We start from the raw sequence: 15,415 nt of genomic DNA, 5'->3' as shown, positions 1-15,415 counted from the left end.
TTAGCTGGTACTGGTTAATCAACTAAAAATAATGTATAATAGCAGTTATAGGACTGGGTCTAAGACTTGTATTCTTAGATGCATAGTGGAGGCACAATGCTTATGTTAAAGTAGCAATATTAATCTCAATTATAAATCAATAAGAAAGTATACCAATGAAAACCTCGCATTTGTGTAAAATGCATTCTATACCAATGAAAAGATTGCAGCTTCAACTTTGTATCAATTACAAACATTTCTATCAATGTAAGATATAGCTGTAAAATTTTGTTTAAGAGTAAGTTTGCTAATCTATCCCTGTTTGTCTATTTCTCTAACTTCTATGTATTACTATATCACCCCCCCTTTTTTTTTTAAATTAAGAAGGATAGAAAAGAGGAAAGGAAAGGTAGCAATCCCTGAGTTTACATTCTCTAGTTCCCCCTGCCCAAAGCTACATTTGTATTGTATCCCTTAAAAGAAAACATATCCACAGCTCTTAGAATAACCAGAACCATCCACCCCAACATAAGGAACTGGGACAATGATCTTCCTTGTCTGTTTCCAGCTGAATTGGGGTGAAGAATTCCCTTCTGAGGCCCAAGGGGAATTAGGAAGAGTTGGCTTTGTCGAAGTAGAGCTAGCCGGGATTTGCCTGCCAGTCACTCTGTGCTGAGAAAGTTCATCGCTTAGCTGACCTCTTGACTAAGACAGTCTGAAGGGCTGGATAAGCAAGATGGCCATTCTGGGAAAGTTCTGAAAACAAGCCTTTAAATGAAGCAGCTTCAGTGTCATTGAGGGAGAATCAAACACGAAGTTGGACTGGAAGGTCCCGGAATCTCAGCATCCCAGAGTGTGGATCATTTCAGGGCTGTCTTTCTCTTCTTTCATCCTGCAGCACACAAGACTTACAAGCATCAGATAGTTCTGTAAGCGCATCCACATGGAGTAAGCCGGGTGCACAGCTTAGTTAATAAAGATCAACAAAGGAAGGTGACTGCCTTTCTCCAGGTTAGTTTGATCATATAATCAAACCGTAACATAATTTAGTAATACATGCCATTTTACAGGATGCATGTAATAACAAGTTATGAGAAATTCGTACTCAAAATGTTACTGGCTGTTTATAGACACTTTAGCCAGTTCATACACGGAGACCTAGACATCCTCATATATACATCACCTATTTGTTGATTGTCTTAGTCTCCCTTTTCTTCTGTGTTGCCAAGGACTTCAGGAGGTCTCCCCTTGTCATGTCTGATCTTTATCAGCCTGGAAGGAACCCACAGCTTTTCTTCTCCTGTAGAAACATAGGCATAGCCCCTTCCCCAGTGTAACACATTTCCCATTTTCCATCCTGATGTCAGAATATCCTTAATATAAACAGGCTGGTTTAGTTCAGTAGTCTTTTCCACAATCCAATGTCTTTCAGCAGCTGTGCTGTTTTGTTCATCAGCATTTAAAAAATTCAAGGTTAATAAAGCACTATGTAGCCTATCTCTGGGAGTTTTTGTTGCCCCTTTTTGCCTGTTAAGCATCTCCTTTAGACTTCGATTAGATCTCTCCACAATCGCTTGTCCTGTAGGATTGTGTGGTATACCTGTAACATGTTTTATATTATAATATTCAAAGAAGCGCTTAATCTTGTTAGAGATATATGCTGGACCATTGTCCATTTTAATTTGTATGGGTATTCCCATTATAGCCATAACTTCTAACAAATGTGTAATTACAGAATCGGCCTTTTCTGACGCTAAGGCAGTTGCCCATTGAAATCCTGAATATGTATCTATAGTATGGTGTATGTATTTCAGCTTACCAAACTCTGTAAAATGGAGAACATCCATTTGCCAAATTTCATTTCTTTGGGTGCCCTTAGGGTTAGTTCCTGTAGGCAATGGAGTTTGATTATATATTGAGCAAGTAGAACATTGCCTCACAATCTCCTTGGCTTGTTGCCAAGTGATAGAGAATTCTTTCTTTAAGCCTTTGCTGTTAACATGGTGTTTTTTATGGAATTCTGAAGCCTCTAGTACACTTCCTATCAGTAGCTGGTCAATTTCATTATTACCTTGCGCCAGAGGGCCTGGCAGACCTGTATGGGATCTTATGTGTGTTATATATAGTGGGTAACTCCTATTTCTGATCTTTTGTTGTAGCTGAATAAATAGTGATGTCAATTCAGAATAATCCTGAATAAGTTCAGCAGTCTCTATGTGTAAAACAATCCTTTCTGCATATAGAGTCAGTTACTATATTAAGACGCTCTTGAAAATCTGACAACACCATGAGTATTGCATACAATTCAGATTTTTGAACTGACTTTAGGGACTCTCAGTCACCTTGCTTACATTTTCTGATTTATATCCCGCCTTTCCTGACTTACTGGCAGCAGTGTAAAATGTTGGGCCCCCAGATATTGGAGTTCCCTTTATTATACGAGGGAGGATCCAGTTAGTTCGTTTTATGAACTGAAGTCGCTTGCTTTTAGGTTGTCTGTTGTTAATCTCTCCTAAGAAGTTACTGCATGCTCTTTGCCAATGTTCATTTTGTACCCACAAAGAGGCAATTTCTGCATTAGTAAAAGGTACCACAATTTCAGCCGGATCCATTCCAACTAATTGTCGAAGTCTCAATTTTCCTTTAAGTATCAATTCAGAGACCTTCTCAATGTAGGTTTTCAGTTTCTTACTCTGTTTATGTGCTAAAAATATCCATTCTAAGATATAATCTTCCCTCTGCATGAGAATTCCTGAGGGGAATGAGTAGAGGGTAGGATGACTAAGACGCAGGCCATCTTTGGATCAATACGATCTAGATCTGTGTCCTGCAATTTCCTTTCTACCAAAGCTAGCTCTTCCTCAGCCTCAACTGATAGTTTCCTTGGGCTATTTAAATCTTTATCGCCTTGTAACGTTTGAAATAAATTGCTCAACTCTTGAGTGGTCAAGCCAATCACAGGCCTCAACCAGTTAATATCTCCCAGTAGTTTCTGAAAATCATTAAGTGTCCTTAATTGATTTCTTTTGATTTGCACCTTTTGTGGCCTAATCCTTTGTAGACTTATTTTATACCCTAGATAATTAATAGAATCCCCTCTTTGTATTTTCTCAGGGGCGATTCGTAATCCCCAGCAAGGTAAGGTTTTTTTCACTTCATCAAACATTCTTTCCAGGAAATTTATATCTGAATCAGACAATAAAATGTCATCCATGTAATGATAAATAATAGATTGGGGAAATTGTTTGCGAATCATCTCCAATGGCTGCTGTACAAAATATTAACACAAGGTAGGGCTATTCAACATTCCTTGTGGCAGGACTTTCCATTGATATCCTTTTATGGGGCGACCTCTATTGAGGGTAGGCACTGAAAAGGCAAACCTTTCCTTATCGCCTTCATGTAGAGGAATAGTGAAAAAACAATCTTTTAAGTCAATCACTATAATAGGCCACTCCTTAGGCAGCAAAGAAGGCAGTGGGATCCCAGGCTGCAGGGAACCGATCGGCTGAATAATCTTAATTGCTCTGAGATCTGTCAACACCCTCCATTTGCCAGACCTTTTTTTAATGACAAATACTGGAGAATTCCAAGGGCTGGTGGACTCCTCTATATGCTGAGCCTCCAGCTGCTCCTGGACTAGCTGTTCTAATGCCTGTAGTTTTTCTTTTGTCATAGACCACTGATCATTCCAGATGGGTTGGTCAGTCAGCCGCCTTAGTGGCAAGGCTGTTGTTGTCTTAACAGCAGTGGCTCCTTGGGGTAGCACTAAATTGTCAGCCTCTGCTGTATCTTGCTTATGGACAGCTTGAACAGTCTCTAACTGTCCTTGATAACATTCCCTGACTGATTTAAAGTTTTTATTAGGAGCCTGATGAATTTCAGGGCCAGACCCTGAAACTGAGGGGATATTAATTTGAGTTTTCCACTGCTGTAGTAGATCTCTTCCCCATAAGTTAATGGCTATATCAGCCACGTATGGCCTTAATTTTCCTACCTGACCTTCTGGTCCTATACATTTAAGCCACCTGGTGCTTTGTTTTATTTGGGATAAAGTGCCAACACCTTGAAACTGCATATCCACTCCTTGAAGTGGCCAACTCCTTAGTGGGCCAAGATTTTGGAGATATGATGGTGACATCTGCTCCAGTGTCAACCATTCCTTCAATTTCAATATTGTTTACCAGTATTTTTAGTTTTGGCCTTTGGTCCTCTATAGACGTTTGCCAAAATATTCGTTTTTCGCTCCCTTTGAGGCTTTTGGAATTGTCCATAGGACTTCCCTCAGCCTCCTCTGGTCCCAGAACATCTATTTTTGAAGTCGTGCCATTTAATTGTTCTGAGGAAGAGAACTCTCCCTGCCTGGCATTGGGGCCTGCGAGAGGCCCCCCTGGGAGTTTTTTGGCAGGATGTGGCCCCATCTGTCTGTTATTGCTCTACATTCCTTAGTCAAATGTTCACCTCTGCCACATCTTTGACACATTCCAGGAGGCATAGTCCCCCTTTTGGTATTACTTTGGTTTTTCTTGCAGTAATATCTGAGATGACCCTGCTCACCACAATTAAAACATTTGAAATCTTGGGTCATCTCTAGCTGCCCAGTGGCAGCTTCTCCTATCACAGTGGTATCAGGAGAACAAGATCCAACAATAGCTGTATATCTAATCCACTCATCTATTGGTGCGGACCTCGCCTTTAGTGGTCTGATTACTTCCCTGCATTCGGTATTTGCATTTTCAAAGGCTAAAGACTCAATTATCGCCTTTCTTGCCGCTGAATCTGGTACACTCCTTTCCACAGCTGAGGTAAGCCTTTGTAAAGAGTCAGGGAAGGTTTCTTTAGGACCTTGTATGACTTGAGTGAATGTTTCAAGTCTTTTCCCTGATTCTGCAACTTTGTCCCAGGCCTTTAAGGCTGACAATCGACACCATGCCAGAGTTTCTTCATCATATACAGCCTGCACCTCTACTTCAGCAAAGCGGCCTTCACCAAGCAGTTGATCTGTGGAAATCTCTCTGCCTCTAGCTCTATTTTGTCGTGCTATCTCCCTCACTTCTCTCCACCACGAAATCCATTGTAAATTTTCAGCAGACTCTAGAATTGCTCTTACCATATCTTTCCAGTCTTGGGGGATTACTCTATTTTTAATAGCCCAAGAAATCAAGATTTGTTTTACAAATGGTGAATGCTTCCAAAATTAGTTACGCTTTCCTTAAATTTCCTCAATTCTAACACATCCATGGGTTGCCATTCAAATTCTTCATAACCCTATGGATGATCATCGTCTGGAGGCCTTTGTTGTACACTAACTGGATAGACTAAAGTTTGTTTCCTAATAACCTTAGGTTGGCTTTCCCTAATTTTATCTTCTGTCTCTACCTGAGTTTTTTCTTTAGTTGTAATTTTAAATTCCTCTCTTAAAGTCTGTACCCATGCTTCATATCTCTCCTTCTGTCTTTCCTCCTGTTCCTTGAGTTCCTGAATTCTCTGTTCAAGGCTTTGCTTCCACACTTTGAATTTTTCTTTATATTGTACTTCTAATAATCTGCTATCCATTATCTTTTGATTGATTAATTTTAAAAAGTTATTCTCCAAGTCTTGCTTCCAAACCTCATTACTTTCTCTCTGCTGTTCAGTATGACCTGTGAGCTGTTGTATGTCTGTTCTAACATCCTTTCTAGTTCCTGTCTACCACCTTCATTTTCATCTTTTGTCTCTTATTCTGATCTATAATTTCCTTTGTCTTCAATTCTAGTGTTCCTTCTAGGCTACATTGCCAAGACTTAATTTTCTTTCTGTTGTTCATGTTGTTCCATAATTACCTGTATCTTCTGTTCTAAGCCCTGCTTCCATAATCTTAGCTTCTCTTTATGTTGTAATTCTGATATTGCAGCCTCTGCCTTATTTTGATTTGCTAGTTTTAGTAAGTTATCCTCTAGACTTTGCTTCTAGATTCTATCTCTATATCCCTGCTGTTCAATTTGATCTATGAGTTGTCGAATTCTTTTTTCTAGCGTCTCTTCTAGCTCCTGTTGCCAAGACTTAAGCTTATCTCTCTGTTGTTCAGAGTCATCTATGAATTTCAGAAAATTCTGTTCTAGCATTACTTGTAATTTCTTTTCTAAGGCTAGAAATTTGCTATTTAGGGCCCTGTCTTTTGAGAAGATATAGTAAATCAGAAGAATGAATATTGCAATACCGGTAAATGATAAAGTGTCTATTTCCTCAAAATTCACAACCGTCAGACCATTCAAAATATCATTCCATAAGGCCCAAAAGATATTCATTGTGTTTCTCATCTTTAAGTATCAAAAGGTTATATATATCTCTCTTACATCAAAGGGGAGGGGCCTCTTTGGGTTGTCTCCGGCTTTGCTAGGTCTTGTGGTGATCTCAGGAATCCTGTTCAATGTGCCGGCCAGAAAACTCCCTCACAGGGCAGTTGTGCTCTAGGTTCTCCTATCCCTTTCCTCGATTCTAGATGATGCCCTCGGCTGTAGCTCTCTGTCTGGGGTTTAGGGCAGGGAGCCTCTCTGCAGTTCTCCGTAGACCCCTCAGACCCAGTCAACTCCCAATCCACCAGTTCTCCTGCCTAGATCTCTATCAGAGCCCTATTCTGGGGGTGAGAGGGAAGTAAACTTTTATCTCAGGTTAGTTGAGTTCTAATCGATACGTTGGGCGCCATTTTGTTGCAGTCTGTTGCACTTCCCTCTCCAACCCGAATCGGCCAGTACAAAGAAAACACAACTCAATTAATATGAAAACCATCTAGTGTCTAGATTGGGCAGATCCACCCTACACTGTCATATTCCTAGCTCCCAAATCCCTCATCCCTTGCACCTTTTATTTGCCAGGTCTCCAGCTTCTCCTTCTCCCACAACAACTCTCTCCTCCCTTCTTTCCTTTCCCTCTCCTGACTCCTCCCCCTCCTGACTCCTCCCCTCTTGCTCCCGACTCCTCCCTCTGCCCAAATCTCGAGCTCTTCCCTTTATTTTACAAATTCAGAGAGAACTCCAGGGCAAACCACAACACAGGATTTGTGGTCTGAATGAAGAATTCAGGGATAAAGTCAGGGAGCATGAGTTCCCAGTGGGCATTTGGAAAGCCCTTGACAGCTGGTGGCTTTGCAAGATTGTAATTGCAGTGAGTTTATGGTGAGTCTCTGTACATGATAGGCAGGGCACTGAGTGCTGGAAGATCCAGGCAGCAGCCTGAGGGTCCTGGTCCCACACTGTTCATCTCAATGCTTGATTAGAAGGTCTCAGGCTCAGGCCTGTTTGTTATTGTCTGTGTGTCTTGCCCTCTGAGACAGCAATGGTGCATGCATTTCTCCTGGTTCTCACAGTGCTCTCTGTTTCCATATTTGCTTTTCTCTTTCTCTGACTCTGTTTACTTTTCTCTTTTTTGTGGGTGTGTCTCAGTCTGTGAGTCTGTGTGTGTATACATCCAAATGCATATGCACAACTTTTATATGTTTATATTTCCCCGCACACTTGGATTCTACGGGTCTATATCTTGGCCTGAGTATTTACCTGTAACACTTTCATGGTGATGTGAATGCTTTGTTCTGGGAGCCCCAACGTCAAAAGCACAGTTCTTTGCCTATGTGGCCACAATTGTCTGTATATTTGTATTCCTTGTGCAGAGTATAATTTTTTGTTGACATATGGTCTGTTATCAAAACAGGAAAAAGGAAATCACAGGATTCTGGGTTTGTTGGGGTTGGGGGAGCATGGAGAGGTGTGGCCTAGGCTCTTGATAGCTTAACTGGCTAGACTGCAGATTTCCTCCTGATTGAACAAAGGGAGCCAGGGAACCCTCCATCTGGATGCCGAGCTTCTGGTGTCCTGGACTCACAAAAACATGTTTCTGAAGGTGAAGAAGATCCCAATATGTAGAATTCAGAAGGTGTCCTTCCAGGACTGGGGTATTACAGGACCCACCCTGAGTTCATATATTCCTAAAAGCTGATGTTCACTGGATTCTATCATTTGGGGTCAGGCCCTATTTCAGGCCAAATCCATTATATGAAGATCTGGAGAGAATGGAGGAGGAGATCATACCAATTCTGCACAACTTAGAGATGGAGAACACTGAGATCCATGAGAACAACCATAAGCTGAAGAAGGAGATTACCTTCTCTAGGTAAGTCCTGGTCAGAAAGGCTATCACTAATTGGTGCTTGGGCCAAACAAACAATTTATTCTTCCCTGAATCAACTCTTTTTGGTTTGTGCAGCAGCATTATATGTATTGAGATGTATTTTATCAAGTCTTCATGGGTACCTGGGACCTGGTAGAGTTAGTGGGACTTAGGAGTAGTAATGAGAGAAAGGGGCAGCATTATCTTACTATGCAGAATGTATTTCCAGAAACCTGCTCAGCCAGCTCCTGATGGAGAACACATGTAGGAAGAAGTTGGTCCCACTGAAACAGGAGAGCAAGGAGGTACATCTTGATTGTTCACTGAACCAGAAATATTTGGTTGACTTCAACAAGAAAGATAAAGACCAGCAACGTCCAGACCCACCATCATCAGGTAGGGACGAGTAGCTGTGTTAGTTTAACAATATCTGATAAAATTTGCCAATTTGATTCATCTTTGCTTTCTCCTACCACCTTTCTAATTTACACTCCCAACCAGCCAACCACCTCATGTAACGGAATTGTTCATTGCTCTGCCTATGCACAAGTATTCTGGGAAGTTAACCACTTTTCAGAAACTGAATTATTTTGCAAGTATATTTTGCTGCTCTTTTTGAAGCTGCAGTATAGAAATGGTGACAGATCAATAACATATCACATTATTGCATATCCACATGATAGATTGGATGCTATGTAGAGTTTTGAACATGTTCTTGGATCTTTGACAAATGACACTCTGTGGTCATGTGACTTGTTGTGTAGGAAGCACCTTTCAGGAATAAGAACCAAGTGCAAATGTCAAATTAGAACTTGTCATTGGCTTTAACCTTGGTGACATATGGATGTCTCCTTTCTTCCTACAACCCAATGAGGTCTCTTCCCATTGCCCTGTTCTTGGTTTGCTCTGGTATAAGTCTGGGTCCCATATTGGCAGCCCACATTACTGTAGGCTCTCTGGAGATTTTTGCCCTGCCCACAGATTTAGCAATAATGATATCAGTTAAAAGGTCCATGTTGACTGTCCAATAGAACTGAGGCGGTAGAAGGCAGCATTCTGAGAGCTGGCTTGCATTTCCCCACCAAATCAGTGTCTGAAAAACTGCCTTCCTCTCCCAGGTCTCAGAAAGTGCAAGAGAGCTGGAATTGGACACACACCAGTAAGAGAGCTTCCTGAAGAATAAGTTGCTTTCTCAGGAGTCCCTGATGACAAACATCCTGAACGGTAACAACATTTTTTGGATGAGTATTCTTCCTCAGAGTTAATTTGTCATTTCTTGGAGACCCTAAATTTATATAACACTAAGCCAGCCTGACTGATTGAGGTCTTACTCACTTTCTTCTTCAGAAAACACCACTTGAGAGACAACTTGGGCGACTGCCTTTCATTATGTGTGCTAGAGGAGAAACAGCAATACATCTGTGCTTCTAAATGTTTGTGAAGACTATGCGGTTTAGAAATATTTTTGTTATTATTTTAATTGAAGTTTTCTTTTTGTCGTTTCATATTTATATGTTGTTACTATTTTTCACTTTCCAATATTTTTACATATTTTTATTCATTCATTTTAATCCTGTTTTGTTGTAAAAATGTATTCGTTATGAATAAAAATTGAATTCTATCTCTTGACTCTTAAGACCATCTTTCTTACTCAAGGGTTCTGTCCCCTCCTGTGGACTTAGAAATGACAGCTGGAGATGTATCTCTGCATGTTCCATGGAGCTTGGGCTAATAAGTGAATTCAAAGTCACCAAGGGGCACCCAGTGTGATAGTGTCTTTTGTGTGGATAATGTGGCTGTTTTTCTGACACACCCTTTATGATGTAATCACTGACATGCTTTACCCAATTGTTAGGGTCCATGTGGTTCTTCTGAGAGAGCACAGATGCTCTAACCTGTGAGTCATCACCACAGCTCCTGCAGGTGGCTTTTGTTATTCCCCATGAGGTGCTGTATTAGGTGGACAAGGTCACCTCCAATTAAATAGAGAGATCTCAGGAGATGTGTACTCACAGGTAACTTACTGAGCCGTGCATGCTCAATGTGTTAGGTTGCCAGGCATCCCTACAGGGCTCTGGTGTTCCCACTGCTCATTGTGGGTCAGGATCATCCTCCAGCATCACTTAGTTTCCATATTAGAGCAGATCTTTCACCTATTATCGATGATGACCATATGTATTATGCACATCTGATAAAATACAGAATAGAAATTAGCTTCCTGTAGGCCAGATTGGCATAATGAGTTTTTTTGATTGTTAGCATGAAAATTATTTTAATCAAAGCAGTTTAGAGAGGAACCTCAAGAGCATCCATAGTGAATGCAGCCTGCAGCTGTGAACACAGGTTTCTTTTGGAGAGCAGGCCTGTGCAAGCCCAGAACCTAGGTGGGACAGTTCAAGCTACAGTTTTTCCATGTCGAATCTGGGATCGTATTGAGAATGTATTTTTTCCAGGTGACTGATTTCCAATTTATGGAACTGAACTAACTGACTGAGAGTGGAGGTGACTCAGAGAGTTAAAGTACAGAAGGACCAATCCACAATGTCCACAAAAGCTTGCTGTCACACCAGGGCTTTTAAAAGCTCAGCAGCTAGAGAAGCAATGTAGTATTTGGTTATTCTCATGCTTTGGTCTAGTCATTCATTATAAGCTGAACCTGACACAAAAAGAGTCATCTGTGTCAAAATAGAAGCTAGTTGCAACTAGATTTACACCACACTATCACATCACTACAGTATTTGAGGTTCTCTGTTACTATCTAAGAACCTGGAAGAGGCCAGGGTCTTGCTACACAAACTCATAATTTATGTCTTCATGACACTGTGTGCTTTGTTCTGTTAATGCTACCATTGGCATAAACACCTTGGATACTTTGTGCTGACATCTGTGACATGAGACAATAGTTCATGTCATGCCTAACCTGAATAAACTGTCCTTAGAGTACAGTGTGGTATGAGGGGCCTTCTTTTCCAATGAGATAGTAAAACATTTCCAGTCTGCAGTCAAGTCTGACAGACATTGTCCAGTGCCTGTCTTGAGATGTCCACCTCTTCAGCTGAGAGTCTTCATCCAGGCTGCTCTGTAATTCTGTAGAAGATTAATAGGGTTCCAGCCCTAGGATTTAATTCAGTGTGACTGTACTTACCAAATATACTCAAAGCCCTATGTTTCACCATAGCCCTCTGTGCTTTAGAGAAAGAAAATAAAGAACCACATTGCACTTGAAATTTCTCTTTCAACAAAACGAGAGCCTGCATAGGGCCTTTATATAACTCTAAGACTCAGCTTCCCCACAACTCCCTCCATCAATTCCATTATTGGTGTGTTTTCATTACTGCTCACTTTCTTCCTTGTGTGCAAAGAATGTGCACCATATCAGTAAAGTGTGTGTGTGTGTGTGTGTGTGTGTGTGTGTGTGTGTGTAGTCCCTAGTGAAATGTGTCCAGGTGCATTCAGACTCATGCTACTACTGTCCCATGGGAACTTGTAGGGAACACTGAAATCGTGGGCTACTTTAATACAACCTAAACCGGGTGTGCATGGTTTTCAGTAAGATTTTGACGTCCTCACCACTACAGAGAGCAGAAAAAGCTTTAGTAGTTACATGGATGTGATCAATCAGTGTTAGTGTGTGCATTCAATAAAATATCCATTTTTAACTAAGGTAGATGCTTCTGTTTTTTTTTTTGTGGGGTGACCCATTGTCAATGTCTAGTGAATTGGGGGCCCTAGGTATGGTCGCATACCACCAGGACTCAGGGGGTGCAGAGGAAAGGCAGAAGCAACTGCACACAGTTGCAAGCTTTATTAATCCCTATATAGCTGGGAATGTGCATTACTACAATTTTCATTTTGTCAAGATACCATAAGATCATTATTTCCAGGATACCAGGAACAACTGAGGGAAGACTAAACAAAGAAATACGAATAAACAAAGGCTTCTTCTCAAAATATTCATATAACAAATCACCTATCTTATTATAGTCAAAATATACTCACCATTACTGAGAGAGCGTTAGAACCACTTCCACAGAAACAGGACACAGCAGAAGATAGCTTAAGGCCAAGTGAAAAAACATTTTCTTCTCCAGGGTGGCATTCCAGCCCCTACTTGTATCTGTCACCAGGCCTTTCTTGACCCTGCCTGGGAACTGCATCTCTATGTCTTAATAATTCCTTCTTTTTTCTTTTGTTTTAAAAGAAACACTTTCCATAACATAGCTAAAGTCCTTGTAGGGGTTTAATCATGCAAAAATAAAGCAACATAATACATAATGTACATAAGATTATGGCAAAACTAGCTCCTCCCAAGCTATGGAAAATCCTTTGAAACCAAGCCTTGGGATCTAATCCTGTCAATTGATCAGCCAATAATTTAGCTATTTCCATAGGGGTAGTATCTTCTAGCTGTTTACCAAAAGACATTCGAGCATCGTATTTCAAGGCATTAATTACTTTTGTAGCACTTTCATTACCTTCTAAATAGGCTTGAATTAACTTCCAATCATGTTCTGTATCATTATCCATATATTTATTAACACAAAAGTAGTAGGAATTCAATCATATCTTAAATCCTCATATTTTTCAATAAGTAACATCTTTCGACCCAACCATTCTACTGTTTGTTTTGAAACATCTACTTGATGTTGAAGTCTAGTATCAATTTTAGTTTGCTCTATCCATAACTCATGTGAATCTTTATGCCAGTCTCCAACAAAATGCTTTGTCTCAATAGATGTTTTTAATGCTGTGCTGGAAACCGCTGCCAAAGTAGCAACAGAAATAAGGCTTAAAGTAGTAGCTACAATGACTCCAATAATTCTTTTACTTCTCCTCAGCAGATTATTAAAAAATTCAATAATCATATAATTAAGAGGATCTTGAGACCAATGATGTCCCAAATTAACAGGCATCCATACATATAATTTTTGCTGAGTATCATAATAGAATATTGATTTATATTAAACTGAATAGATGAATTAATACATGAATACTAATGGCAGTATAAGCAAATCAATTAGCAAAATTAAATCTACCTATTAAAAAGAAATATGGCATAGGAATACAAGTAGTAACCTTTTCTTTCTTAAATGTTGTAAAATTATACTGAGAGGCAGATTGAGCAGGCCCAGAAAAGCTTCCATTAGCAAGCACACCTTCTTTTAATGCAGTGACAGTCTTCCACAAATGAGCTTGAAACGCAGTAGGATCTTCCACAGAGGTCAGTCGGTTATCAGCAAGGCCTCCATCTCCACATTCCATCAGCAAGGATCCATTAAGGCGTTCATTCTCCTCTCAGTTCATCCTGGTAACATTTGACAAATCACAAGTGGTAACATTCCACTCTGAACATGTATTAATAATTGGCCATAAGGACCCCAATTTATTCATTTATCTTGAATAATTTTTCCAAACATGCCAGGGCAATATTTCCAATTGCATGGGAGATATTTTAAGCCTACATAAGTAAACCAAGCACAAGTAGGATATACTGGCTCGCTAACAAATGTAATGTTATTCCAATTTTGGTTATAGACCAAGCTGTCAATCCTGGAGCCTGTAACAGTTATTCCTGGTAATCGCCAATTTTAATAACCCATTTGTAGGCCTGGTCTCTTTCCTAAACACAAAGGCATCTTTAATCCAGCATAAGGAAAATTATACAAAGCTCCATCACGTCTATTCAAAAGGTCAAATTATTCCTTTCTTTCTCTTTTTTTTTTTTTTTTTTTGGTTCTTTTTTTTCGGAGCTGGGGACCGAACCCAGGGCCTTGCGCTTGCTAGGCAAGCGCTCTGCCACTGAGCTAAATCCCCAGCCCCCATAAAGAACTTCCCAGCCATTTTAAGTTATCATTTATATTCAGCAAGCCAGTTCACTCCTGAATTGATCTTGCTGGTCTCAATTATTTTTTTTTTTCTTTTTTCTTTTTTTTTTTCGGAGCTGGGGACCGAACCCAGGGCCTTGCACTTGCTAGGCAAGCGCTCTACCACTGAGCTAAATCCCCAGCCCCAAATTATTCCAAAGAGATAATAAAATGCTTGGGGTGGTGTATAAAACCACATCTGTTTCCCCGCCAAGTAGCAGGTTCAAATAAAGGTGGATAAGGAATATAAGCCTGATAACTCGCATTGGCCGCAACAGAAGAAACCGTGAGTAAAGCACACACTGCTAAAAATACGTGCTCAGCAGTAAAGGACTTTCCTGTAGGAGACAACATAGTTTTCCTTTCAGTGCTTAATCACTTCACCTAGGTAATGGGGTTGTCACTGCATCGATCCTTCTCCGTTGTCGTTTGGCGACACAAAGAGAAGCCAGGGCCTCAGTAATGGAGGACACCTCCTTCATCTCCGGAGAACATCCATCAGGAGAGAATGTAGCTGGTTTAACTGGATTCCTCTGAGGGTAGGGAGCAGTTCTTATCATTCTGTGCTTGGATCCGTCTCCCGGGTAACCAGAATTGTCCCCCATCCTGTAAGGAGACAAAATCCTCTCCCCTACATACAGTAATATCCCTTCCTGTCATTCAGCATCTTGGGCAATTTTTATCCATATTGTCTGTTCCATGCCTTCAGGGAGAAGTCCAATAAAGTGTCTATCTGCTCTGCATATAACTTCACCTTGTGGTAAATTAAGAAGATTAATAAAAAATAATGCTTATGCCAATATTACTCTGGGACTGGTATGCCAACTCCATTCAGGCTGTGTAAGGTCATCTCTTTTCTTCCTTTTTAATTTTATAATTTGTCATTTCAGGGTATGGTGAACTCTTTCAACAAAAGCTTGTCCTTGTGGATGGTATTCTATACCAGTAATATGTACAATATGATATCATTGACAGAATGGTTTTTTTTTTTTTTTGCTCTGATTGGTATTTTATTTCTCCTTTACAAGTTCCACATAATAGACAAAGGCCTTTTTGATAACATTGTTATCTTTGCTGAAAATGATCATATAGTCATTTTAAATAGCACAAATGTGCACATACAGGACTGAGGTTTCTGCAGCCTGTAAACACCTCTGTGGGTTTAACGAGGGAAAATGCAATATACTGACAATTCAACTGTAACTCTTAGAAAACCACCGGTTTCGTTACCAAGCACGAGTGTCCTGTACAGGGACCTATCATCCCAGATGGCAATGAGTTCAAGCCTAGGGCAGCCAGGAGCAGCTCCCCACACCAGCTCAGAAGACCCTCCCCACCCAGCACTTCTTCCAAGTGCTCCTTAACCTCATCACAGGTGACAGCAGTCGCCCCAAGAGAGGACAGAGCAGCAGACACAGTGGTTGTGGTTC

The 15,415-nt window shown here is 40.5% G+C and overlaps 1 protein-coding gene across 10 annotated transcripts in view; it reads left to right on the top strand.

The window, feature by feature from the left end:
* Positions 1 to 15,415, top strand: part of LOC134478811 (disks large homolog 5-like) — a 272,163-nt gene that overhangs the window by 58,020 nt on the left and 198,728 nt on the right. For 2 of the 10 annotated variants that reach the window (XR_010060141.1, XR_010060142.1), the window contains exons 3-5: positions 7,981 to 8,124; positions 8,351 to 8,517; positions 9,240 to 9,345. The exons of 5 other annotated variants lie outside the window; for them this stretch is intronic. Coding sequence is in view for 3 of the 5 variants with exons in the window: in XM_063278618.1 (XP_063134688.1) it covers positions 7,981 to 8,124; positions 8,351 to 8,517; positions 9,240 to 9,304 (376 nt within the window). In the remaining 2 variants the exon portion in view is untranslated. Of the gene's footprint in view, positions 1 to 877; positions 992 to 7,980; positions 8,125 to 8,350; positions 8,518 to 9,239; positions 9,743 to 15,415 lie in introns of those variants that run through there. 3 more of the 10 variants (XM_063278618.1, XM_063278620.1, XM_063278627.1) reach the window with 3 other exon arrangements.

This window comes from Rattus norvegicus, chromosome 19, assembly GCF_036323735.1.
Source record: "Rattus norvegicus strain BN/NHsdMcwi chromosome 19, GRCr8, whole genome shotgun sequence".
NCBI lineage: Eukaryota > Metazoa > Chordata > Mammalia > Rodentia > Muridae > Rattus > Rattus norvegicus.
Note: the sequence above shows the minus strand (reverse complement) of the source record. Positions and strands in the feature narration are given on the sequence as shown.